At 45.5% G+C, this 23485-nt stretch overlaps 11 protein-coding genes across 14 annotated transcripts; 5 read left to right on the forward strand and 6 right to left on the reverse strand.

Annotated features, from left to right (window-relative positions):
* Positions 1-1466: 1466 nt before the first annotated feature.
* LOC108124023 (required for meiotic nuclear division protein 1 homolog) lies at positions 1467-2931 on the reverse strand. Its single transcript, XM_017239503.3, has one exon. It carries the CDS (start codon positions 2776-2778, stop codon positions 1522-1524), a length of 1257 nt encoding a protein of 418 aa, XP_017094992.1. The 5' UTR covers positions 2779-2931; the 3' UTR covers positions 1467-1521.
* A 194-nt stretch (positions 2932-3125) lies between these two features.
* Positions 3126-3664, forward strand: LOC108124098 (large ribosomal subunit protein mL63). Its single transcript, XM_017239637.3, has 2 exons — positions 3126-3383; positions 3444-3664. The coding sequence occupies exons 1-2, from the start codon at positions 3213-3215 to the stop codon at positions 3591-3593; spliced, it is 321 nt and encodes a 106-aa protein (XP_017095126.1). The 5' UTR covers positions 3126-3212; the 3' UTR covers positions 3594-3664.
* An 866-nt stretch (positions 3665-4530) lies between these two features.
* Positions 4531-6597, reverse strand: Vps26 (vacuolar protein sorting 26). Its single transcript, XM_017239634.3, has 2 exons — positions 6161-6597; positions 4531-6028 (listed from the first exon to the last, which is right to left on the reverse strand). Exons 1-2 carry the CDS (start codon positions 6302-6304, stop codon positions 4727-4729), a joined length of 1446 nt encoding a protein of 481 aa, XP_017095123.1. The 5' UTR covers positions 6305-6597; the 3' UTR covers positions 4531-4726.
* Positions 6598-6681: 84 nt separating this feature from the next.
* On the reverse strand, positions 6682-7928 carry LOC108124097 (uncharacterized). The gene is made up of 4 exons (XM_017239636.3): positions 7699-7928; positions 7292-7636; positions 7090-7223; positions 6682-7029 (listed from the first exon to the last, which is right to left on the reverse strand). Exons 1-4 carry the CDS (start codon positions 7780-7782, stop codon positions 6789-6791), a joined length of 804 nt encoding a protein of 267 aa, XP_017095125.2. The 5' UTR covers positions 7783-7928; the 3' UTR covers positions 6682-6788.
* A 99-nt stretch (positions 7929-8027) lies between these two features.
* LOC108124092 (apoptosis-inducing factor 3) lies at positions 8028-14368 on the reverse strand. 3 transcript variants are annotated; one of them, XM_017239628.3, is made up of 4 exons: positions 14183-14368; positions 12730-12777; positions 12544-12668; positions 8028-9990 (listed from the first exon to the last, which is right to left on the reverse strand). In XM_017239628.3, coding segments are annotated over exons 1-4 (1896 nt in total). In that variant the 5' UTR covers positions 14185-14368; the 3' UTR covers positions 8028-8269. The 3 variants fall into 3 exon arrangements, with proteins under 3 accessions (XP_017095117.2, XP_017095118.2, XP_017095119.2); XM_017239629.3 differs by lacking the exon at positions 14183-14368 and adding an exon at positions 13051-13242; XM_017239630.3 differs by lacking the exons at positions 12544-12668; positions 12730-12777; positions 14183-14368 and adding an exon at positions 11795-11954.
* Positions 10120-11002, forward strand: LOC108124094 (uncharacterized). Its single transcript, XM_017239631.3, has one exon. It carries the CDS (start codon positions 10177-10179, stop codon positions 10984-10986), a length of 810 nt encoding a protein of 269 aa, XP_017095120.2. The 5' UTR covers positions 10120-10176; the 3' UTR covers positions 10987-11002.
* Positions 14369-14753: 385 nt separating the features above from the next.
* LOC108124082 (tRNA (guanine-N(7)-)-methyltransferase) lies at positions 14754-15870 on the forward strand. The gene is made up of 4 exons (XM_017239617.3): positions 14754-15009; positions 15063-15474; positions 15535-15636; positions 15702-15870. Exons 1-4 carry the CDS (start codon positions 14855-14857, stop codon positions 15804-15806), a joined length of 774 nt encoding a protein of 257 aa, XP_017095106.2. The 5' UTR covers positions 14754-14854; the 3' UTR covers positions 15807-15870.
* On the reverse strand, positions 15790-17254 carry Rtca (RNA 3'-terminal phosphate cyclase). Its single transcript, XM_017239616.3, has one exon. The coding sequence runs from the start codon at positions 16959-16961 to the stop codon at positions 15873-15875; it is 1089 nt and encodes a 362-aa protein (XP_017095105.2). The 5' UTR covers positions 16962-17254; the 3' UTR covers positions 15790-15872.
* A 120-nt stretch (positions 17255-17374) lies between these two features.
* Positions 17375-18725, forward strand: LOC108124083 (DNA damage-regulated autophagy modulator protein 1). Its single transcript, XM_017239618.3, has 3 exons — positions 17375-17532; positions 17612-17733; positions 17808-18725. The coding sequence occupies exons 1-3, from the start codon at positions 17468-17470 to the stop codon at positions 18386-18388; spliced, it is 768 nt and encodes a 255-aa protein (XP_017095107.1). The 5' UTR covers positions 17375-17467; the 3' UTR covers positions 18389-18725.
* On the reverse strand, positions 18573-20675 carry LOC108124079 (cyclin-L1). Of its 2 annotated transcripts, none has more exons than XM_017239615.3 (3): positions 19941-20675; positions 19064-19882; positions 18573-18989 (listed from the first exon to the last, which is right to left on the reverse strand). In XM_017239615.3, the coding sequence occupies exons 1-3, from the start codon at positions 20552-20554 to the stop codon at positions 18749-18751; spliced, it is 1674 nt and encodes a 557-aa protein (XP_017095104.2). In that variant the 5' UTR covers positions 20555-20675; the 3' UTR covers positions 18573-18748. The 2 variants fall into 2 exon arrangements, with proteins under 2 accessions (XP_017095104.2, XP_017095103.2); XM_017239614.3 differs by having other exon boundaries at positions 18573-19004.
* Positions 20676-21573: 898 nt separating this feature from the next.
* Positions 21574-23292, forward strand: LOC108124046 (uncharacterized). Its single transcript, XM_017239552.3, has 2 exons — positions 21574-21776; positions 22326-23292. The coding sequence occupies exons 1-2, from the start codon at positions 21732-21734 to the stop codon at positions 22656-22658; spliced, it is 378 nt and encodes a 125-aa protein (XP_017095041.2). The 5' UTR covers positions 21574-21731; the 3' UTR covers positions 22659-23292.
* Positions 23293-23485: the final 193 nt, after the last annotated feature.

Consider the following 23485-nt stretch of genomic DNA (forward strand, 5'->3'; position numbering starts at 1 on the left):
TTTAAAATTTTTAAAAACAAAGTTCAAACTTTAAAACCTTAAAAAAGGCCTCTTTTATTAGCTTTCTTTATAAAATATGAGTTGTTTACCTACTATTTAAAATAAAAATTTTTTATTTTTTATATTTTTCCCCCTTATTTCCTCTCAGTGTATAAAAGCAACAAAGCCCCGCGTTGGCGGCAACGAGACAGCGATGAAAATGTGTCAAAAGCAAAAGCAGCTCGACAGCAACAACAACAATTACTCCGCGGACAGGTGAGAACAGGCCGACACCTGTTGATACCCTACACTAATGGAAGCGATGACTAAAATCTGAATATGACTTTTCTGGTAATTAAGAGTTTGTCAGCATTAAGGAAGCCCATTGCTTTTGTTCTTAATTATTAAAGATAATCTCATTAACAATTAAGAAGCTCATTAAAACGCAATTAATTATCACATTAGAATACTTTTAAGGAGTATTTTAAGATATATTTTGTAGGAGAGTTTTGTGGCTGATTTTAGAGTTTTTGTTACTTTATTATTCTACAAACCTATTTATTTTTTTTTTTAAAAAGAATTTACTTAATGAGAATGATAAAAAAAACATGTTAACAAAAGGCTTGCACAAAATGCAACAGCTTTTAAAATTAATTTACTAGACGAACGTTTTTTTTTAAGGCCTATATAATACATATGTTTATATATATATATTTTTTTTTAATAATTAAGGCCCTTAATTTTTGTACTTGGCAGCTTAAAGTACTTGAAATTGCTTAAGGTATGCAATGCACTAAGAATAATATTTTAAAGTTGCAATGAACCTTCATAAGACCCTTTTTGGATATTGCTTCAGCAACATTGTAAGAAATATTTAAATTAAATATTAATATTAAAATTAATTTAAGAAAATAAACATTAAACTTTTTATTTATTTTTCTTGGTGTTTTCATGAGTGGGCGGTCTGCAAGATGTTGCTGTTGTAGGTATTGTTGCTTATGTTGCTGCTGCATCTGTTGCTGTTGTTGTTTCTTCTCATACTGTTGTTTTTGTTGCTGTTGTGCCGTGACCTATTTTAGAGCAACTTTACGGCTGGCTCTGCACTCGAGCCTGCATTGCCAAATCAAAACGGTGGCTGATCTTCGGCTGCGATCGGTTGGTTGGTCCATCAATTGCTGTCGCCGGGCCGTGCCGTGCCGACCAGGTGAAAACAAAGCCCAGCCAAACAACTTTTACAATGCCAGCCGAAAGAAAAGTGACAGTGGGGCAGGCAGAGTAACCAGCAAAGCAATTAAAAATGGTTTTTAAGCGACACACCGAAAGCGACACACAAAAAGGTAAACAATGCCCCGGTCGTGCTGGTAGCCGTGAAAAAAAAAGGTGCTGACGCTCAGGGGCAACGTACGGTGAAAACTCTTGATGGGAAACCAGCTTATTAACATCTACGATTATTAAGTTTTACACTAATCCTTATAAATAACCACGGATAGGTTTAACGAATCTATATTTTGGTATATATAGTACAAAAAGTCTAGCCCTAAGTTATTTTTGTTTTAAAGTCGCTTGGCCCGAGAGGGGCAGGACCTCTAGCGCATGCGGATCTCCTCTGTCTTTGGCAAAGTGCAGCACCTCAAAGCCCACCTCCACCATGATTAGGATAATAATCATCCACTCCAGACGGATGTGATGAGCGTCGTTCAGATTGTGGGACACCAGCTCGGCCAGTTCCACGCAATGGTTGATCTTCTCGTTCATCACCTTGGTACGTCGCGTGATGCTAAAGTATGAGCACACCTGTAGATACAACGCCTCCAGCTCCTCGCGATCCCAATAGAAGTCCGGAGCATCCAGCAGATCCGACGACAGATTGATGACATGCCGCAGAGCGAAGAGTTCGCCGGTTTTCCGGAGCATGGCTGCGCGGGATATCTTCAGACGGCGACCGCGTTTCAGGTCCTCTGTGAGATGTTCAATGGAGCCGATATAACGATCCAAGGTGGCCTCCCATATGCCCAGCTTGATGGACTGAGCGATGGCGTTGGAGAAGGTGTACTTGTACAGGAAACTATCCGTATCCGCGGTCACAAAGAACTTTCCGTTCTGAAAGAAGGCCCTCGAAGTGACGTTGAAGTCACTGCTCTCCGCCACCAGGTCGCCCTCCACATCCACCGCCGTAGATGGAATGTAGGTGTACGGCATCACCTCGCTCTCGCCGTGAACCAAGGCACTCACATAGGACTCGCGTTCAAAGGACCTCAGGAAGCTGAGCACGTTATTCGTTTCGATGTCGCTGCAATTCCAGAAGACGACGGAACCCTCGCGGAAGAAGAAGATCTCCCGAGGCTGCTGACCGGTGGGATACTTGGCGGATACATAAAGAACATTCTGCTCCACGTCCTGGTTGTCGGTGGAGAAGAAACGCTTCGTTTCGTAGAGGTTCTGTTGACGGAGAGCTATTTGCAGGTCCTCGAGGTTGTACTCCTCAGCCGTGGTGTATCCCCGAGTGTTGAGGAAGCCAAGGGCGGACAGTTCGTCAATCGCCAGACGCTTCTTCCGGATGATGCGGGTGCGGATGGGGGACAGGACTGTTTCCAAGCGCTCTTCAGCCAGCGGTTTCACCCGAGGCAATGTTTTCTTAACTGCTGGCGTTGCTGAGGACGCAGGACTCTCCGTCGCTGCTGGGGAAGGAGCTGTGCTGGCCATCCATCGCCTGCGTTGGCCCCACCACTGGGTCTGTTTCGACGGGGCCCGAAGCCCTTTTAGGAGCATGTGCTCAAAGCGCAGGCGTGCAAAGTTCATATTTTTTTTTCTTATCAGACTTTATCCAGGAACGACTAGTTATCCATATCTGGCAGCAAGATATTATAAAGATGTGATTTAATTGGTCTATCTATAATGCTGTAACTAGCCGGTTAGTTTTAGCCGATTGTCCTTTGTTGTGATTATCGAAAACGTTAGCGATGGCTGTTTTTCGATAGTTTCTTATAAGAATAATTCTTATTTAATTTATGTGGGTAAAATATAATAGAACAAAGACTAAATTGGTTGTATAAATATTTAAGGTACTTTTTAATTAACTAAAATTTGTAATAATCAAACTATTTTGAATATTTCCCAACGATAGTTTTAAAATATTTATATCGATAAACAAATAATCAGCTGATCGAACTTGTGCAACCGAAATTGCTGTGGTGCGGCTGTAATTTTGGTTTTTATAAATTAAATATAGAAAAATGCAACTGACGCTGATCAACTTCTTCAAGAAGACCGTGCCGGGTCACATTTTCCGTGGAAAGCGGCGGCTGGTGAAGCCCGTGAGCAAAAAAGCCATGGATACACTGACCCGCGAGTACGAGCGCCAGGAACAGGTGATGCTGCTGCTCCGTCACCCCTACCTGACACTGGTATGCATTCCAACTATTAAACATGATTAACAGATAATAACTATTAAATCAAATTGGTAGGAACAATCGTCGGGTCATGCTAAGGAACTGCAGAAACGCGACAAGCTGGTGGCCAAGTGGACGGCTGAGCAAACAATACGCAAGATGAAGCCGCATGTGACCATCGAGGAGCGTCTGAACCAGCTTAAAATTAAGGAAGCCTGGGATTAAGTGCTGTTCCACACAGACATCCTTGTTAACCCGCATTAAATTTAAAATAAATATAGATTTTATGGAAATTATGTAATGACTAATCCCTGGAGAAAACCGGATAACACTCTTGTGGGAGTTTTATTTCGAAGATTTCAGTATATAGAGCTCTGAGACTTGCATAACTTTAAAATCCAAAGAAGGCAACCCTTGGATCACCGGCATGATGATTCTGAAACGCACTGTACTTTGGAGAAACTGTTCCCACCATTGTATTTCTGTCTCTGTCGGTTTTGGGTGGTTTTAGCGCTTGCTTGCATCGCTTTATTCGTTTAATTGCGGTTCTAAGTGTATATATATATATATATATTTATATATTTCGTGTATATTATGTATATGAACTGTGTTATGTACATATGCAAGGCATGTAACATGTTTTTGTCGCTTCTATATCCGTTCCGCCGTTCCTCCAGACCTCTCTCCAGCCAGAACATCCTCCCCAGCATCGTTAGATTCGTTAGAACTTTATAGACTAAAAACTTTATTATTTAATGTGGTTTTTTTGTTTTTGTTATTGCTGTTATCTCTGTATTGGAGTTCTGTTTGTTTACTTTGATTTTAGGGATACTGTTCTCTTACTTTTAGAAAGCAATTTCAACACTTTTAAATTGAAAAATCTGATTTTCCAAACGCCCCCGCAAGGATTAGGGAATGATCATCGAAATACTAGGGACTTTCACTAGTTTCAGTTAATGGGGGGAGGGGGGATACAGGATAGGATATGGGGGGGGATAGGTTAAGTGAGTTTGTTTTCAATTGTTTTTGCAATAATACCAATGGAAAATTTATCTCATATATATATATAGCTACGACGACATCGCCTCCTGTCACATTTGTCCTAGGTTTCGTTTCGTTTTCGTTACTATCATTTGCGTTTTTGTTTTGTTTTTTGTTTGCTTTTGCTTTTGCTTTTGGTAAATGATCGCGCATAACCTCAATAAAAGATTTTGTAACAATTTTAAATTAACTTTAAAAAAATAGATATATGCATATTTTGTTGTTGCTGCTGCTGCTCCTGCTGTATACGAATATATGCGTAATAGTTCCGCCTTTCCGCCCTGCTATTGCGGCAATACATCCCAGCCATCCGTCACTCAATCGGCGGCCTGCGGCGTTGGGCTGATCTTTTTCGTCTCGATCTCACCCGATTCATCGTCCTGCGGCTCATTGGAATCACCGCCCTGGGATCGGGTGAGCGGCGATGCCGGCAGCAAAGGCGGCGGCGAACTGGATAGCATGGCAACTGGCGAGGCACTTGTGGTGGCCGCTGCGGCACCATCGCCCATTCCACGCTCGGGTGCTGGCGGCTCTGGGCCGGATGTCGCCGATGATGATTCTGGTGCTGTTCCCACCGCAGACGTCGGCTCTTCGCTGGGCGTCAGCGGCGGTGAGTCCAGCTGCTGTTGGCTGAACTCCTGATTCGGACTCTCCCGGGTGAACAGGCCCATTTTGGATTCGGATCCGGCAGTTCCTGCTGCCGGAACAGTTCCACTCGCCTCTCCGCTATCCGTACTGGTGCTAATCAGAGAGTGAGCAACCGTGGGCGCTGCCGGACCACTCACCAAATGGGGCGGAGCGTGCAGCGGGACGTGCTGGTGCTGCTGATGCTGCTGTTGGTTCTGTTGCTGCTGGGCGACGTGATAGCGCGGTATGTCCGCCTTCCGCCACAGCGTTATCTCCTGCTGCTTGAAGTAGCGCCTGTCCTCGGTGTCCATCAGGACCAAATTGAGGAAATACTTGACCGAGAACTTCTTGTTAATGTCCCTCATGGTGGGCGTGAGATTATAACCGGCAAGGAACACCCGAATGGGTATGCTCTCACCCTTAACGGGGGCTCCATCCATAATCTCGTACTTGGCAATCGTTTCACTCTCGTTGAACATCGTCGGACCTGTGCCGGTGCTTTCCCGCTTGATGATTGCTATCTCCATGTGCTTGATCTTGATGCGTACCAGCAGGAAGTAGATCTTACCGATGATCGTGTCCCTTAAGTGATACTTGCTCTTGTTGTACTCGAATTCGATGTGCAGGCAGTCCTCAATGCCCACTTCCATTTTAATAGGATTGTTCATCTCCGGATAACTACACAGGGTGTGCACGGCGATGTCCACCTCCCGGGTGATGTCGCTGATCCGTCGCACAATCGTGGCACGCAGGAAGTACCGCAGCCTAACGTTGCTGCCAGCATAGACCTCGAACTGTTTCTCCACATTGGGGAAATCGAACGGATAGCTGTTGTTCTGGATGAGATCTCCGGGTCGGGCCAAGGCCTTGGCCAAGCACTTGAACTCGTGGTGGTTGCCTCTATCGTAGAATAGCTCTATTTGTCCAATGAACTCGATCTTGATGCCCTGGTGCTCCAGCTTGCTGCCCGGTTTCTTCAGCGTGACATTCACCTAGATAATGACGGAGAGTGGAAGCGATGATTAACGAGAGTTTTTTGCAGTTAACTGATAAAGCTTCATGGGATGCGGGCAACTCCCCTTGTATGTACACAATTATTAAATAAATTCAACAAACAAACGAACCTTTCCTGAAACCGTTTCACCGTCATAGAAGAGCAGCATCTTCTCCACCTTCCCATCCTCCCCTTTGACCTCGGCTGTCTTGTGCTCGGCGCCATCGAACACGATCTCAATGTCCGCTGACTGGCCAAAGCCCAGGAAATTCATAATTGATAAACTCGGAATCGGCTTCCTCCCCTGCTTCGTCTTCTTCTTCTGCCTGCGCTGTCCGTTGCTGCTGGTGCTTCTTCTTACTCCCGCTGCTTTGATGCTGCTCCGCTAGGCTGGAATGTCGTCTCCTCTCACCCGGAAGGCTCAGCGGTTTATTTGGCCAAAATTAACGCCTTGTTGCCTTTGTTAACTGAAAATTTGATGGGCGTATTTGCGGCGTTATGTGCTGGCGTGTGTGTGTGAAATCGGAAAAAAATTGCAATTTTTCTCACAGCACAGATGCCACCTAGTTGAAACTTGCGGCCGGTGTTGCCACCTAGTGATGGGCGTAACTGCACTATCGATAGTTATCAAAAATACCAAACAATCGATAATACCACATATACCAAATGCTTTTATTGTGGTATATTGTGGTCACACTGAAAGACCGCTAAAAAATTACAACAAAAAAATGTTTAAATGATCCTGGAATGAACGAACTCTAAAAACACGCCACAAACAGATTAAGGGCGCTTGCTGAACTCTGCATCTTGTGGGGTGAGTGACAGCCAAGACCCAGGCTGCCCACACAGTCCCACCAACCGCGAATGATTTGCCACACGCGCATCACCATCGGTGGCATTAAAACCTGCCATTGATCCTTGACCTGTCGCAGGAGCTGCACCTCTTCGCACAGCTGCCGGCGGCGCCGGATACGACGGAGTTGCAATTCCAAGATGCGCCTGTTGGTATCAGATACATATATGGGGTTACTGCCTGAAGGAAGCTATTTTCTGTCTTACCTTTTTATGTGGGCTTTGGCTTGCTCAAAACTATTTATGCGCATCTTGGTGTTGATCACCTCCTGGGTGAGATCAAACATCCGCGAGCAGAGCATCACTGACCTCGATGTATAAAGTTCGCCCTTGTCCACGGCCTAGAAAGGGAAAGGGTATGGCCAATACAAGGCTTTAGAAACTAATAACTTGTCCATGTTGTACCAACCAGGACATCCAGCTTCCGATGGCGCTCCTCCAGCAACCTGGTGGTGCGCCTGGCCTTCTCCAGGCGTTCGGTCATCTTGGCCGATGCGTACCTCTGATGGATTATCTCGAACCGTTTGTTGCGCAGCTCGCACTGTGTCCTCCAAAGCTGGGCCTTCCGATTTTTAAGCTCAATATCCATCTGCGACTGCTCCACGATCATACGCGTCCTGTTGACGTCCAGACGCATGTGACTGGCGTACAAGGTGCGCAGGACACCGGACACATTGATTACACACAAGCCCAAGGCGTCGTTTAGACCCTGTTGCTCCTGCAGGCTAAGGCATCGGCGTCCGGACACAGGAGCCTGTCGTATAGGCGAGGGCTTAGTACTAGTTACTATACTTTCTAACCTTTCTACCGCCTCACCTTTGTGGCGAACATGCGAAAGCTTTCGTTGAGAATGCGCCAGGCTTGGAACGATCGTTGCGGATCCCGACCCGGGCTGGCCATGTCAGTTCTAGCTGGACTCTGGTCTTCGCCGCTGGAACAATACGTTCAATTTGGAATTTCGATTTGGACGGATCGGGCGAGTTAAACATCAGTTGCTTTAGGGGGCTTTCGGTGAACTGAATACTGGGCTGGAGGTGGGACTTTGGTGGGGGGACTGACAGGCTGACAGATGAATCAAGGCTGCCCAGAATATAGAATCTAACAATGCCTGCTTAGTAGTAGTGCCAGATTAAAAACCAATAAAATAAATATTAAAAAATTCAATTTAATTGAAAAAAAAAGTTAATAGAATACCTGGCGACTGGCCTGCAGGAAAACCCACCAATTACATTTAAAATTTAATATACACACTTGCATAAATATATCTATATATATCTATATATATATGTGTATATATGTATACTGAATACTCAACGATTGCATGAAAATATATATGTATGTATGGTATAATAACAACAAATCTTAGGGATTAATCTTCTGGAGAGTCCTACAGGACTGTGGGCAGTGGTTCGGCAAGCTTCTTGGTCCAGTCCTGACGGGTGGCTGGATCGCTGATCTGGTCCAGTCCCAGGCACTTGCCCTGCGAGATGAGTTCAGCAAACTGAGCGACAACCGGATCCCGACCGCAGGAGGCCACTGCAGTGACGGTGGCAGCATCGTTGACGAAATAGGCCACGAACTTCAACTCCTCCATGTCGCCGTCGATGATGACCTGGCTGTAGGCACCGTGACCGGCATACCGGATGCCCTTGCCGAAGATCATGGTGAAGAAGAAGGGAACAGCCTCCAGTTTCTTGACGCCACCGCACATATTGATGGCCGCCACCCGGCCGTGGTACTGGGCCAGCTGGTAATGCCCGATATTGACGCGATCGTGGGCCAGACCCAGGATGTGGGCATTGGCGATGTCGCCGCCCACATAGACATCCGGGACATTGGACTCCAGGAAGTCGGTGACATCCACGGAGCCGTTCTTGTTGACTTTCACGCCGGATTTGGCCAAGAACTGGGTATTGAGCTTGGATCCAGTGCCCAGGATGAGCAGGTCGCAGGGCAGCCGAGTGCCATCCACCAGCTCCACCTCGGTCACCTTGCCGGCCTCGTTTCCGATGATCTCGGCAATGCCGCTCTCCATGCGCATGTCCACATTGCTGTCCTTGTAGAGCTTCAGAACTCGCTCGCCGATCTCCTGGCCGAAGGATGCCTTGAAGGGCACGTTCTCCCGCGCCACCAGCGTAACGCTGGCCGCCTTGGACACCAGACCGGCGGCCGCCTCCATCGATATGAAGCTCGAACCGAGGCAGACCACCCGGGTCTCGGGAGTGACTGTCTCGTAGATGGCCTTGGTGTCGGCCAGCTCGCGCACGGTGCACACATTCTCCAGATTCACGCCCGGAATGGGCGGCCGAAAGGGCGTGCATCCGGTGGCCAGGTAGATCTTGTCGTACTTCACCACATAGCCGTTGCTGCAGTGCAGCTCCTTCTGAGCCGTGTCCAGTTTATCGGCCGACACTCCCAGCCACACTTCGATGTCGTGATCCTTGTAGAACTGCTCGTCCCTGAAGCGCAGCTGGTCGATGTCCAGCATCATGGCCTTGGAGATCTTGACACGATCGTAGGGCAGATAGTCCTCCTTGCAGATGAAGACCAGCCGTCCGGTGAAGCCCTCCTGACGGATCGTTTCCACGGCCACAGCCCCGGACGGGCCGCCGCCAACCACGATGAACACCCGTTGGTCTTCCGGTTTGCGGCGAACCATGTTCTTGAGCCGCTTGCTCTTGGCCAGATCGGACTTCTTGGCCCGCAACATCACCTGACCCTCGTCGCCCAGCTCCACACGGTAGCAGGGCAGCGAGTCCAGGCCGGGGAAGTCCTCAATGTCGCCCGTCTCCAGATTGAAGCAGGCTCCGTGCCAGGGACAGCGAACACGACCCAATCCCAGGGCTCCAGTGTTCAGGGGCGCTCCGTAGTGGGTGCACTTGGAGCCCACGGCCTGCAGGCGACCGTTCTGCTTGACCAGCAGGACGCGGGTGTCCTCATCGAAGTCCACCTGTCGCATCTCGTTGTCCTTCAGGTCGGTGATCTTGCATTCGACCGTCACGGCTTCCGTGTACTCCGCGACAGCATCGCTGGACGAGGGTCTCGTGGACGTTGTAGTGGCCATGGCTGGATTGTTGCACTTGGATTGGTAAGAGCCGACGGTACCACCTGGTTATCGGGGCGAAAGCGGAGACCAAGAAGAGCGAGAGATACAAAAGAATTAGATTCAAAATGTAAAATGTAAATGGGTAGCACATAAAAATTTTCAATTTCCAGTTTTCTTTTCCATTTCCATTCGAAGGGAAAGTCATCGGCCTGCTCAGGTATAGACACACGCCCAAGTTAGTTCTTAAAATGTCGCGTTCGTGTTTGGAGGTCTTGCTGGGATTGCTATTCATCCTGGCAGCTGGAGAGGCCAGCGAGAAGCTGCCGGAGTTGCGATTGGAGTTGCAACTCCTCCAAGCGGAAATGGCGCGTCTGTATGTGGAGCAACCACCCCGGCCGGAGACCCAACTGCTTCTGGAGGAGCTTCAGCTCAGGGAACACCAACTGATCCTTCAAATCGATAACCTACAACGGGCCGGGAGCACTCCCAGGCTGGCCATTAATCTGACTGCCGATTTTGAGAATCTTCAGCACAAGCTGGACGACTTGAAGCACCAGCTGGAGCTGCTGGACGGACGCTTCGCCTCCCAGAGCAAGCAACTGGAGGCTGAGCACACGCCGGCTCCAGCTCCGGCTGCTCCCTCGCCCGGACTGGGCTCCTTTCTCTGGGGACCACTGCTGACCATGCCCGAGTTTCCTCAGGGGAACGTGGCCGGCGATCATCAGCACCAACATCCACATCCACATCAGCCTCAGCATCAGCAGGACCAGCCCCAGCATCAGCCGGAAACTGGGAATCCCTCGATAATCAAGCGGGTTATAGACATGCTGCGGCCTTCGGTGGGCGTGGCTGGTTTGCGGAGTCGCTGGGCGGAGTCGGACAAGTCAGCAGGATCTATAGGAGTTTCGGGCAAGACTGCCTCGTCGTCCTCTGGAGCCAAACAGCCTCTGAGTGCCGAGGAGTTGCTGCCCCAGTTGCAGGAGCAACGACGATTCCTGGACGATGCCATCACTCGTTTAGAGCTCCTGGCGGCCAAAAATAAATTTAAAAAATCCTAAGCTTGTGGGATAAGTTTTTCTAATTTTTTTTTAATAAATAAATTAAGGCTTTTATACTTTCAAATAAATTATAACTAATTCGTTCAGGCACTTGTGTTAAATAGATATAATAGCACTCCAGAAAGAGAATGTAACCACCTGGCTTATGAACCAGAAATAGCCATAGCACCTGGGCAACATGACCACAACAAAAGCGGATCTTGACTCATCCATCAATATTAATCAATAATAATAATAGTCATCCTCCTCGGAACCAGTTTCAATGTCAATGACTAGCCACAAAGTTGGTCAAATCCCGAGGAGTAATACCAGACCCGGTACCAGAATGGAAAAGTGGAGAACAAATCAGACAAGTGGAAGAACACACCTATTAACCAGTGTTTTCCAGCAGGTCTCTGATATGGAAACATTATCGCTGACTCGGTGACTTGCTTTTCCTCTATTTGAATTGTGATATTTCCCTGATAAGGGCCAGACCCAAATATTGATGGTTGGGCAATGACTATATAGGAATCTAGATCTATATCTTTTGGACAATCATTTCCTAGAGAATCCACATCCAAGCAAAAAAAAATCAATATCCCAAAAAAGGGGTCTCTTGGCTTGTAAAATAATTACAGAAAAAAATTTGGATTCTTGTTTAATTAGCAATGAATCGCCATGTTATTTTGTTGGATTTGGATTTCTTACACACAACCACACATTCAAGAAATAAAAACCAAACCGGTTAACCTTGCTCGAAAATGACTCAAAACCATAATAATAATAATAATAATAATAATAATAACAATTGCATGAGAACACATACCTCTAACGAAACAAGTTTCACAAAATTTTGTTGAAAAAAAAATTAAGTATTAATTATTTGGGTATGGGATGGCGTTTTTAGAGTATTATTATTTTCACTGGATTTTTGGAGGAACTATTATTATGTTGTGACGTTTAAAGGCCGGCAGCTGGTCAGCGAATGAGTGGTATCCACCGATTTCAGCCAACTAGGGAGGGTTGTCATGCAAAAAAACAAAACACAAAAAAAAAAAGAAAACTTAAAAGGCAAAGCCGATAGCGGTGACTAACGAAGGTACAGTGAAGACTAGCTATAAGAAATGAGAATATAGAGAATATAGAACCTTAAATAACTATTGTCTTTAAAGGTTCTATTAAATATAATATTTTAAATAATATTTTATAATATTTTAAATAATATTTTAAAATATTTAATAATATTTCTTATTTCTAACCAATCTCCACACTAGTGCCAATGACTCAGCAACTAGTTACGCTCTCCAGCCATCTCATCCACTCTCTTTCGCTATCTCTATATGGGGGCCTATGGGGGGCTCATTCCGGCGAGACTAAAGCAGGTCATTCCCACTCCCCTAATCTCAGTCTCCATTATCCGAACGGCCTTGTTCCGAACGGAGTAAAAGGAACACGACCATATAGCCTATCAAAAAAATCTACAACATGGTCAATATTACCTTTTTCTAATTACAGTCTGGCTGGGATTGGGGGGGTCTAGTTAGAGATTATTTTCGAACCAAAAAAAATACATACCTTGCGATTGGGTATTTTTGGGGGTACTACCCGTGGTTTTGTATTCCTTGCAGTTTATAGATCCCATGATGATCTGGCGACTTAGCAATTGGCGGGACGGTGTGTTGAGTATTTTCGAAATTTGTCTATTTGGAAAAATAGATTTTTGAAAATTTTAAAAAATATTTCGATTTTTATATTCCTTACCTTGGCTTAAGTTCGAGTATTTTGGCCAAGTTTAGAGCTCCACGATACCTGAAAAAGCGACACTTGTTAAGAGCTGTGTTTTTACTCCGCCTCTCCGCCCATTATAATCAATCAGTTAAGTACAATTCGTTATCACTGGTTTTTTTTTTACTTAATTTCCCCTGCTTAAATAACGCTTCTTTATGGGAGTAGAATGCGCTTTAAGGGATTGAGTCACCCGCTGGGATGGATGGATGTGGAATTTCCGAATTCCTCAACGCGTGTTTTTTGGAATTTCGAATATTCCAATAATATTCCTTTTGTCTTTCCTTTTCCACTCACCAACAAAACAAGAATAACAACAAACAAACAAAAAAACAAGAACCGTAAACACTGGAAATGCAATGGAAGGGATGCGATGCGAGAGAGCGTGCAACAGGTCTGAGATGCTGCGAGAGAGAGAGAGAGAGCGGTTGATGTACGCTGAGCAGGTGGGGCGGCGAGGTGGGGGAGTGAGAGAGCGGGCACGTCTATCGCGCGTGAACTGCAAACCGCGTATGGCCCGCAACCTCAACCCCACGAAGCTCCAAGCGCTCCAATCGAATCGCCAACTATAGTGCCGGTCAAGATAATAGGACTCCCGATAATATAACCCACTTGTGGCTTTAGCTTTTTAGACGTGGGAATATATACATTTCTCTATTTATTTTTTTACTATGTCATTATTCTATAAAAAAAAAAAAATAATAAAAACCAGACTTCTTTTTTTTAATCTTTTCGGTTATTATCGGGCGTTTTTAAACAAAATTGTTTAATCGAAATAGGCGCAATACATAAAGATTAAACCACAATCATTGTGGTTGTATAACTACATCGTTAGATACCCTATAGAGCCCTTATTATCATGACCACAAGTGTCTCTTACTGGGCCAAATAAAATACTTGTGTTTTGTGTGGCGACCTTGCCACCGTCGCACTTCACTTCCATGCCCGGAGACACGCCCCTCTCCCACCTTACCGGTTTTAATTGTGAATAGCCTGCTATATAAAAAGATCTAATAAAAACAAAGTAAGAAACAATGTACATACATAATACCAGTATGTTATAACCTTCATCGAGTTACAGACCAATGCACTCTGCACCTGTTGCTGCCACAGTCAGTACCGCGACAAAATTGCAACACAAATCGACGGAACTAGATCGCTTCTTGGCGGTTTTTCCATCTAAGCGGTGTTCCCAATTAAGCAGAACACCACTATCATAATTAATTAGAAAATGCCTGTTCTGTTAGCAAGATAAAAATTGTTTTTAATTTAATATACTTTCAAAAAACTATCCATCAGATATAATATCTTTTGATCCCAAGTGTAGCGTGCAACAAGGATGGCAAGAGAGAGAGGAAGCAAGAGAACGATAACAACAATGCTCTCTCCTTCCAGCCGGCTGGCAATGGAAGGAGCTCCAAAAACTTACATTTTAGCTTGATTATTGCTCAATGGTCAAGCATTTATGCCACTTCCTTTTGAAAGTATTAACGCCTAATGGCTGTCGAACGCCGGACTGGACTAGATAATTGGCCCAAACCGATGGCACGTTACTGATAAATTAATCACCTAAAGGCGGCACGTACTTGTGTTGACACAAGTACCTTGTCTATTATGCACACACATGCATACATATATTAGCAAGCTTTAGTGCACTTTTAGTACAATGTCAGAGGTTACATCAGCTCAGCACATGCCCTTTCATTTTATGAATTGATGTCGTTGATTCAAAACTATTACTTTCACTTAACTTTTACTATCTTTTATAAAATAATTTGTTTACAAGTTCACAGCGTTGCCAGACTAGGTGCAATTAAACTTTAACGGACATTAGCGATGAGACACTTTTCGCGGTGCTATATTTTAACACTACACTAGGCTTAGATAAATATCAGAACTATAGAAAAAAATTAAGTTTTTAAAAATTACTTAAAAAGTTATAGCATTATATATAAATATTTATAAAACAAACAAATTATTTCAAAAAAGTATACGATAGTTGTCTTAGTCCATCTCTAAAAACGTGCTAAGTTTCTCTCTCTTCAACCGACCCCTTTTGCTCCCCTTTATCATTTTTGGTTGTTTTTAAAGTTTAGTTTTGATGGCCAAAGACAGTGAGGATCAGGATATGGAAGCCGAGTCCAATGGGGCGATTGAGGGGCTGAACGCCACGTCGGCGGTCACAGGCCTGCCACAGAAGCGCTTCTATCGGCAACGCGCTCACTCGAATCCCATAGCGGATCACAGTTTTGACTAGTGAGTTGTGGCAATTATGGTGAAGTTCCTCTAATTTATACATTTTTCCCTAGCCCTGCTCGTCCGGAGGATGTGAACTGGCGTGCACTGTATCCCAGCATCCAGCCGGATCAGAAAGTAACCTTTGCAGACATTGGATGCGGCTATGGAGGATTCCTAGTCACCTTGGGCGAAATGTTCCCCGATAAATTCTCCATTGGCATGGAAATCCGGGTAAAAGTATCCGACTACGTGATGGATAGGATTACGGCACTGAGGCACAAGAGCGGAGAGGCGGGCGCTTATAAGAACATTGCCTGTATCCGCACCAATGCCATGAAATATCTGCCAAACTACTTTGCCAAGGGTCAGCTGGAGAAGATGTTCTTTCTGTATCCCGATCCGCATTTCAAGCGTGCCAAGCACAAGTGGCGCATCATCAACCAGGCTTTGCTTTCGGAGTACGCCTATGTCCTGAAAAAGGGAGTGAGTTTTCACCAGAGCACTATTTAGATAGGAATTTCACTAATTGGATCATTATTGCAGGGTCTGGTTTACACTATGACTGATGTTGAGGATCTACACCAGTGGATAGTCCAACACATGGAGGAGCATCCTTTGTACGAACGCCTGAAAGACGAGGATGAGGTTAGTGCTCTAAGAATAAAAGACTGTCTTGAAAAGATTAAGAATCTCCTTGTTCTAATCTACAGAAATCAGACCCCATCACCCCGAAACTCTACCAGAGCAGTGAGGAGGGCGCCAAGGTGGTGCGCAACAAAGGTGATCACTTCCTGGCCATTTTCCGTCGGCTCTAGACTCGTATCGCTCAGCGGTTTATTCGTTATAAATAAATATAAACAATAATTTTAACGTACAATAGCTTAAAGTAAAAATCTGTTGACACAACCCAGGCCGTGGCAAGAGACCCGAGTAAGGCCAGAAGGCTCCACCTCCACTTCGAACTTTACTCCGGTCATTTTCTCGGCCACATGAATGGCAGTGCGAGTATGCTTGGTCAGAGGGCCAGTACGAATTGTAGATACGCCATTGGCCATGCTCATATATATAATTAGCTGATCCTGCATGTGCGCATCCACACAGATCTCCTTGCGCAGGTACTCGACCAATTGGCATGAAGCATCCGAGCCAAGAACATGGCCATCGACCTTCTTCTCACCGAGAGTAGCAGTACCCAGTACACAACCCGTTGTAGTGCGAGCAGTCATTATGATCCCGGCACCATTGTCCCGTGCCTTATCCACAGGATGCTTCACCACTGTAATGGTGCAGTCATTATACGGCCACAAGCGATGAATCTCGCGCTGGGCCGTCTGCTGCATATCCATAGCAATGCTTCTGGGCAGCCGACCGGCGCAAAAAGCATATCCCTTTACATCATCCAGCTCGCCGAAGTCCACGAACTGGGCGGGCTCCACGCGACGTATCGGCAAGAGTTCCAACAGGCAGCGTCCATTGCCGCGAGGATAGAATCCGTAATGTAGGATTTTTAGCTCAGCATGAATGCCAAAGCGCTTGAGGTTGGGCAGCAGTACTTGCTGCATATACTCTATCTGGGGGGCAAAGGCGACATTGGTGCCACCAGTGACGTCCACGCGAGAGGAGCGTGCGGCGAAGAGGAGAACCGGCAAGGCCATCTGATAGATGAGAGTTATGCTGGCCGCAGTTCTGGTTTCCACGCGATAGCTATCATTGCGTACAGCGCGCGGCGAGAACTCCAATTGGGTGGAGAAGAGCGTGTTGCCCACCACATCCGCATTGGTGATGTCCCTCAGCAGATTCACGCCTTGCAGATGCTGGTGCGAGAGTCCCGGCTTCGGGCGATTGGCACGAATATTAACCACTCGCACTGGCTTACTCAGGATGCAGCTCAGGCTAAGAGCGTTGCGAAGCGACTGACCGCCACCCTCCAGATACGAACCATCAATCTCAATGAAGTCGGTAACCTCCATGTGGACCAGATAGAAATTTTACAAAAAGTATGATTTTTTTTGTTTTTGTTAACTTGTGCTGGGATACTAGGTAGTGCCTCGATGAGATGCCACCGTAAAATAAGGAGTCTCATTCAGTAGATATAGGAATTTCATGCCGGTTGAAATTATTTTCTTTCCTTGTGAAAATATAGCCAACTTTGTTTTGTTTTTGTTTTTTTTTTTTAAAGCTAGAGCTTTAAAGCTAAAATGTTTTTATCAGTCTCCCACTTCTTGCAAAGACTTTTTAACTTTATTTAATTACTTTACTTTACTATACGAGGTGTATTTATGTATTTATTTAATAGTTTTTATGGAAATACAAATTTTAGCCGTTTTCCCGCCAAATCTAGCGGGAACTGCAGTCAAGAACTTGCGCCATATGGCAACGCCACTGGGATTGCCTGCAGCGCAATTGCAAACAGCTGAAAATTGTTTATCTGCGGAGTTAGAGCTCCAGTCCATCCTCGTTAGGATAACAAAGAAAAATGTCACGGGTTTACCTGCTGCCAGTGGCTACATTCCTGATATTTCAGGTCACCTTTATTGGGACGTAAGTGGCGGTGGAAAGATTCCTTTTCTATTGAAACAGGACCATGGTTACCCTTTTCGTTTACCATTTTCGTTTTTAGATACATTTTCGCAGTGCTGGAGGGGCACGTGGTTCCCACTGTTCCCTACATATCGGATGCCGCTACTTACTCACCGGAAAGTTGTGTTTTCGGGCAGCTGATAAATATCGGGAGCGTGTTATGTGAGTTTGCAGCTTCCCCACGAATCTCCGCCTAGGTGACTCATCCGCTAATTGCATTGTCTTCTGGTTTTCAGTGGGACTCACGATATATGTGCGGTACCGGCAGGTGCTAGAGCTCTACGAGCACTTCCCGGATCTGGGCGGCGCTATGCTGCGACATAATCGCCTAGCCCTGTGCTGTGGACTCATCTCGTGCCTGGGCATCAGTTTCGTGGGCAATTTCCAGGAGACGAACGTCAGGATTGTGCATTTTATTGGCGCATTTTGTTGCTTCGGCTGCGGCACCTTATACTTCTGGATGCAGGCCCTCATCTCGTACAATGTCTGGCCGTTGGCAGGCGCCCGTCTCTACGCTCACCTCCGGCTGGGCATGTCCGTGTTCTGTACGATCCTTTTCATTCTGCTGGCCGTCACCGGCGTGATGTCACACATCCTCTTCAAGGGCCAGAATCCCCGAAAATGGTATCCCTCGGATGGAGGCTGGTACTTCCATGTTATTAGTAGTATTTCCGAATGGATTATGGCCACCATCTTCAGTTTCTTTATTCTGTCCTTTACGGACGAATTCCGCGATGTGTCGCTATCCCATCCCCAGATTACACTGTTGTCCGTTACCACCACTATCATAGCACCACAACATAGCGAGGTTATTTAAGCTGAAATTATAGATTTGCCGACGAATTTAGTTTGTCCGATAAAGATGCATTTGCCGGCCACTGTTGGAGATTATTCTAATTGGGAGTTTTCCATAGCGCTTCTCTCTCTTTCACCCGCTCTACTTCTTTCTCTATCGGATTGCTGTGATATATGTAATGTGGATGCGGATGAGTCAGCTCTGCTTGATTGAGGAGTTCCATTTATTATTTACCCGAGAGAGTTCATTACAATTAAAATTATTAAATCGAACTAGCACCCAGGATACGAATCGGTTCAATGAAAAAATTATATATCCTGCGCAAAAATCTGTAAAATAAAGTTCAATTACAAATCAAGGAGTGTGTATGTATTCTCGTTGCTAGCGTTTTCGGTCCCTGGAACGTTCGCCGTCTCTATGCTTGTGGCCACCGCGACTCCCATGGCTGCCACTGCCTCCACCACCGCCGCTGCTGCGGTGCGACGACGACGAGTAACGACTGTGCTTTCCCGAGTTGCGATACTTGTCACCGTCACTGCCCCCCACATTGTTGCTGCTGCTGCCTGCATTGCCGGAGCGATCCTTCTTGGAATAGTAATCGGAACGGTCTCGGGAGGATTTTCTAAAAGGTTTTCCACTTATTTTTAAAAATATCTATTTCAGTCAGGATTTCTACGGATGGGATTGACGACTTACCTTTTGCGGTGCTTGCTGTGGGGCGAGGCAGAGCGCGAGGGCGACCGCGAGTAGTGGCGCGAGGACTTCTTTTTGTGCTTGGCCGGAGTGCGTGAACGGGAGCGCGAGGATCGGTGGCTACGGTGGGACTTCTTCGTGCGTTCTCGACTCGGCGACCGGGAACGTGGCGAACGGGATCGAGGCGTTCTTGATTGGGTGCGCGTTCGGGAGCGAGACCGCGATCGAGAATCCTTCTCCGGCGACTTCTCTGATGGCAACGGCAGCGGCACGGCCCTTTGGATAAAGCCGCCCCAAGCGTTGTGCGAGCCATTGTTCCGATCCACCGTGATTACGGCCGGCGATGTGTTCGCCTCCTTGGTTTTATTTCGTGCATCCATGTAGCGTTTCTTCAACTCATCCACAGCAGCCTCCAGTTTCTCTACGACTGGCTTGGGCCTTGTGTATAGCTCCATCACGCGGTAGCAAATGTCTGTTATGTCCGCCATCGGTACACGAAAGATGCCAAACCATGGCGGTGTGTTGGGTAGTGGGATGTTGAGCTTACGGGCACTTAAATAGATGCAGGCACAGGCTATTGCCTCAGGAGTGTAGCGCATAAAGACATCCGTTCGCAGTGAATCGTTCATGAAATTCCAGGAGAGCTGCATCAGCTTTTCATGCTTTTCATACTGAAGCACTTGCAGGTACATCACGATTAGCTTGTGCGGATGCTTCACATGCACACAGAAGCCCAATTCCTTAAGTACTCTCCGCTCCGCCTTGATCACCTGCATCTTGAGGCTTGTGTAGTACGGGTCAAGTACCATTGGTGAAATTTCCCTGTAAAATATAAAATTTAATTAAAGATTTTGAAAAGTTTATAAATAATATGACTTACTTTTGCGCTCGCACTTGCTTGATGTGGTGGAAAACATTTATCACATCCCGAATACGCCTGGGTGCTTCTTCGATCTTGGAGGCCAGGCACACGCAGCTCATGGCCACGGTCTCCATGTTGTGACGCACAAAGCTCTTGGAGTAGAAGAAGCGCTGGAAGAGCACCTGGCCGGTGGCCATGGCCACCTGTGGCAAGCGCAGCAGAATACCCGCCGTTTGTATAAGCTCGCATCCGAGGATGCGCAAGTCCTTCTCCGTTTCGTGGTCCAGGCCATCCTGACTCGAGGGTGTCACATCGATCTTGGTCTCGGGTATAAGGCTATTCTCCAGCGTCAGCACAATCTTGTTGAACAACCGCGGATAGATCGGCTTGTTGACGTCCGTTTCCGCCACAACCACGCCTCCATCTCCTAGAGTAGATTCTGCCCCGCCACCAGCAGGAGCAGTTGTCCCCGATGCCACCACCGTGGTGCTGCTGTTGATGCTGTTTCCGTGAATTGATGAAACTGTCAGCACGCTGGTGATGGACTCTACCACTCCACTTCCAGATAACGATGAGGTTACTGTCACCTGGGAGGCGTGGACGGCAGTGGCGGCGGCCCCACGACTGGCCATTCGTTTCCCGTGTCCACGTCAGATAATGTCTCTTGCTAAGGCTTTAATTTTGCAATTTTGTTTGTGCCTTTTCCTCAATTCTTGCGCGACGGCTTGTACAATGTGACCAAAATATCTAAAGATGACACTTTTGCATCTATCGAAGTAGTCTGCCTATCGATTTAAAGCCAAGGCGGGAAGATTATCGATTTTATTTTGAATAACTTTTAAAAATTAGCTTTAATTAAATGAAATAAATACAGGATACGTTCTTAAAAACATCAAACTTTCCGAGTTTTATTTTTTTGGGAATTGGGGAAGCTGAAAAGAAAAAAGAATTTATTGCTGTAAAAGTTTTTGAAGTATAAACTCATGTCTTTACATTCCAAGATTTAAAACTTGTAAAGTCTTACATATTTAATAAACAAGGAAGTGGGTCGATTTTAAAAGTTTACTCAAGTACAATAACATCCGCTTTAAATGTTTTCTAAACGACAGAAACTCTTACAAGCGAATCTGATTGTAGTGCCAACATTTAGGGGGTTGTGCTATTCAGCAGAATTTCGCTTTTTAAATTTCGCTTTTCGCCGGGATAAACAAAGTTTCGCTTGGACTTCCGCTTCCTGGTCAACATAATTAAAAGTACTTTCCCTGGTGTGCGACTACCATATGCAGGATTAGCAGAGGAACCAGTGCCATAGGTCAGGGGATTCCCCAGTGAAGGATAAGTTGGGCTTCCCAAATTATTATTTAAATTAAGTCTGTTATCTATTTGTAATTATATTGTGTTTAATTATATTTCTTATATTTTTTAAAAGTATTTTTAAGGAATATTAACCCAAATCCCCATTTAATATAATCCCGGCATCCACACATGTCTCTCTCTTTGGGGGAGCGTGTTTGTTTTGACTTTCAATGGGCTCCACCTCTCTCGCTCTCTCACGGAAGCGGAAGCCAGCATGTGTGCGTGCGAAGGAGCATATAGCCAGGACATATAAATAGCAAAGGACCCGCAGGACTCGCTCACTCTGCCAGCGTTGCTTGGAGAGCCGAGTGCCAGTGCTCCCGCCAAGGAGCCTGAATTATAGACAACAACTCGGGCTTTTTGTTTTTGACTTTTTTGCGCAGTTCGTCTGGCATTCTATCTACCGCCAAGTCCTTCGCCAGGAAGCCGGAATTGAGGTAATAATAGAGGAAAATGGAGACCACAGGCTATCAGGACATTAGTGCGCTGGAGAAATCGGTAAGTTAATCGACCGAAAGGACCCTTATCAATATCTAGGAGATAGGCTCCTCCTATTTTCATCTCTGCAGTGCAAAGAAAATTGATGTGTTTATTTTTTTTTTCCCCCTCTCGAAATTCAGGGGGTCAATTACGTGCAAGTAATAAGCCATAGTATAGCCATAAATCCTGGGGCAATTTAGCAGCGAAAGCTATACTTTAAGGACCTGATAATTGGCTACAAAATTTTAGGGTTTTCTTTTAAAAAAGACTAGTTTATGAAAAAGAGATAAATTCAGGATGAGTTGCTTTATGTTTGTGCTAAAAATAAATTATAGCTATAAGGCTTTAATCTATAATTTTATAAAGAATACAAGAACTATATCAGAAGAACAAATCTTAAATAACAGAAAATTGTTTTCATTTCAAAAACTCAAAAAAACGTTAATCTTTAATCTCAAAACTCCGTAGAATCTTTCCCAGTGCCTTGATATGAATAGCGAATTCTGGTTTTAGTTTCTGGTTAACTGACCTTTACTGACTTACTCGCGTTTTATCCCCTTTTTCCAGGTGGCAAATGCCGGTTCACAGCTCTATACGATGGCCCACAAGCTGCATGCTGTGGAACGGAGCCTGGAACAGACAACCATGGAACAGATGGATGAAATGGAGGTGCTGGAGCTGCTCGAGTCGATGAGCGAGGTGACCAATGAGTACCAGAATCTGCGCAAGGACATTCGGGAGGTGCAGCAGTTGCAGCGTGACGTCAGCAGCTCCATACGCTACCAGATGCGCAGCATGCAGCAGACATTCCATACGCTTAAGCAAAGGATAGCCACCTCCCAGAAGCAGCAACAGCAGCAGCAACAACAACAAAAGCAGCAAAGTCAGCAAAAACCCTAAATCAGAGTGGGAATGGGATAGTGGGCTATATAATGGTAGGGATGGAGGGGGATATTAAAGGACCCACCCCATTGCCCCGCCCAGGCCGTTTATGAATAATCCATGAACTTTATTGATTGGCCTGGGCGCTGAAAATGTGTCAAAGTGGTGGAGCAGGGAGGAGGGCAGAGGCAACGGGAATGGGTTGGGGTTTGGCGAATGGGGAATGGGGGTTAAGAGGTCTCGGGACACCAATCTGAAGCAATCAACTGTGTAACTATATCGCTAATACACACCACACCAAGCATTTAGACTCGAAATCAGATCCTCTACTTTATACGATATACTTAGAGAACTATAAACCAAATAACACCCGATATAAGCACACAACACGCACACACTTCTAGGTCTTAGGAATAGCGTACTTTACGATGAACCGAATGTCTGATGCACTTTTCCAAAATTTGCCTTAACATAATCGTATTTGAGCTAGTTTTTGATACGACACGTTTTGAAAATATAACTGATACCCTGTAATACAAAGCATACATATTAAGCTACACACAATGGCAACCTGTTTTTGGTTATTCTTGTGTTTGTTTCACTTTTTGGAAATTTGTTTGTTGAACGAAAAATAAATAAAACGAATAAGTTAACAAAGCCCTAAATGGGAGGGGAGTTTGAATTTGAAACGTGCGCCACTTTCCTACAAGATATCGATAATTCTTGAGACTTGTTTTATAAAATGGCCGACTGTTTTAGATTATTTCTTGGAGTATATTATTTTCCAGGATAGGTATCTTTAATGCTTAAAAAATTAAGTTAAAATCATTAAATCTCAAAAAACC

Source organism: Drosophila bipectinata, chromosome XL (genome assembly GCF_030179905.1).
Source record: "Drosophila bipectinata strain 14024-0381.07 chromosome XL, DbipHiC1v2, whole genome shotgun sequence".
NCBI lineage: Eukaryota > Metazoa > Arthropoda > Insecta > Diptera > Drosophilidae > Drosophila > Drosophila bipectinata.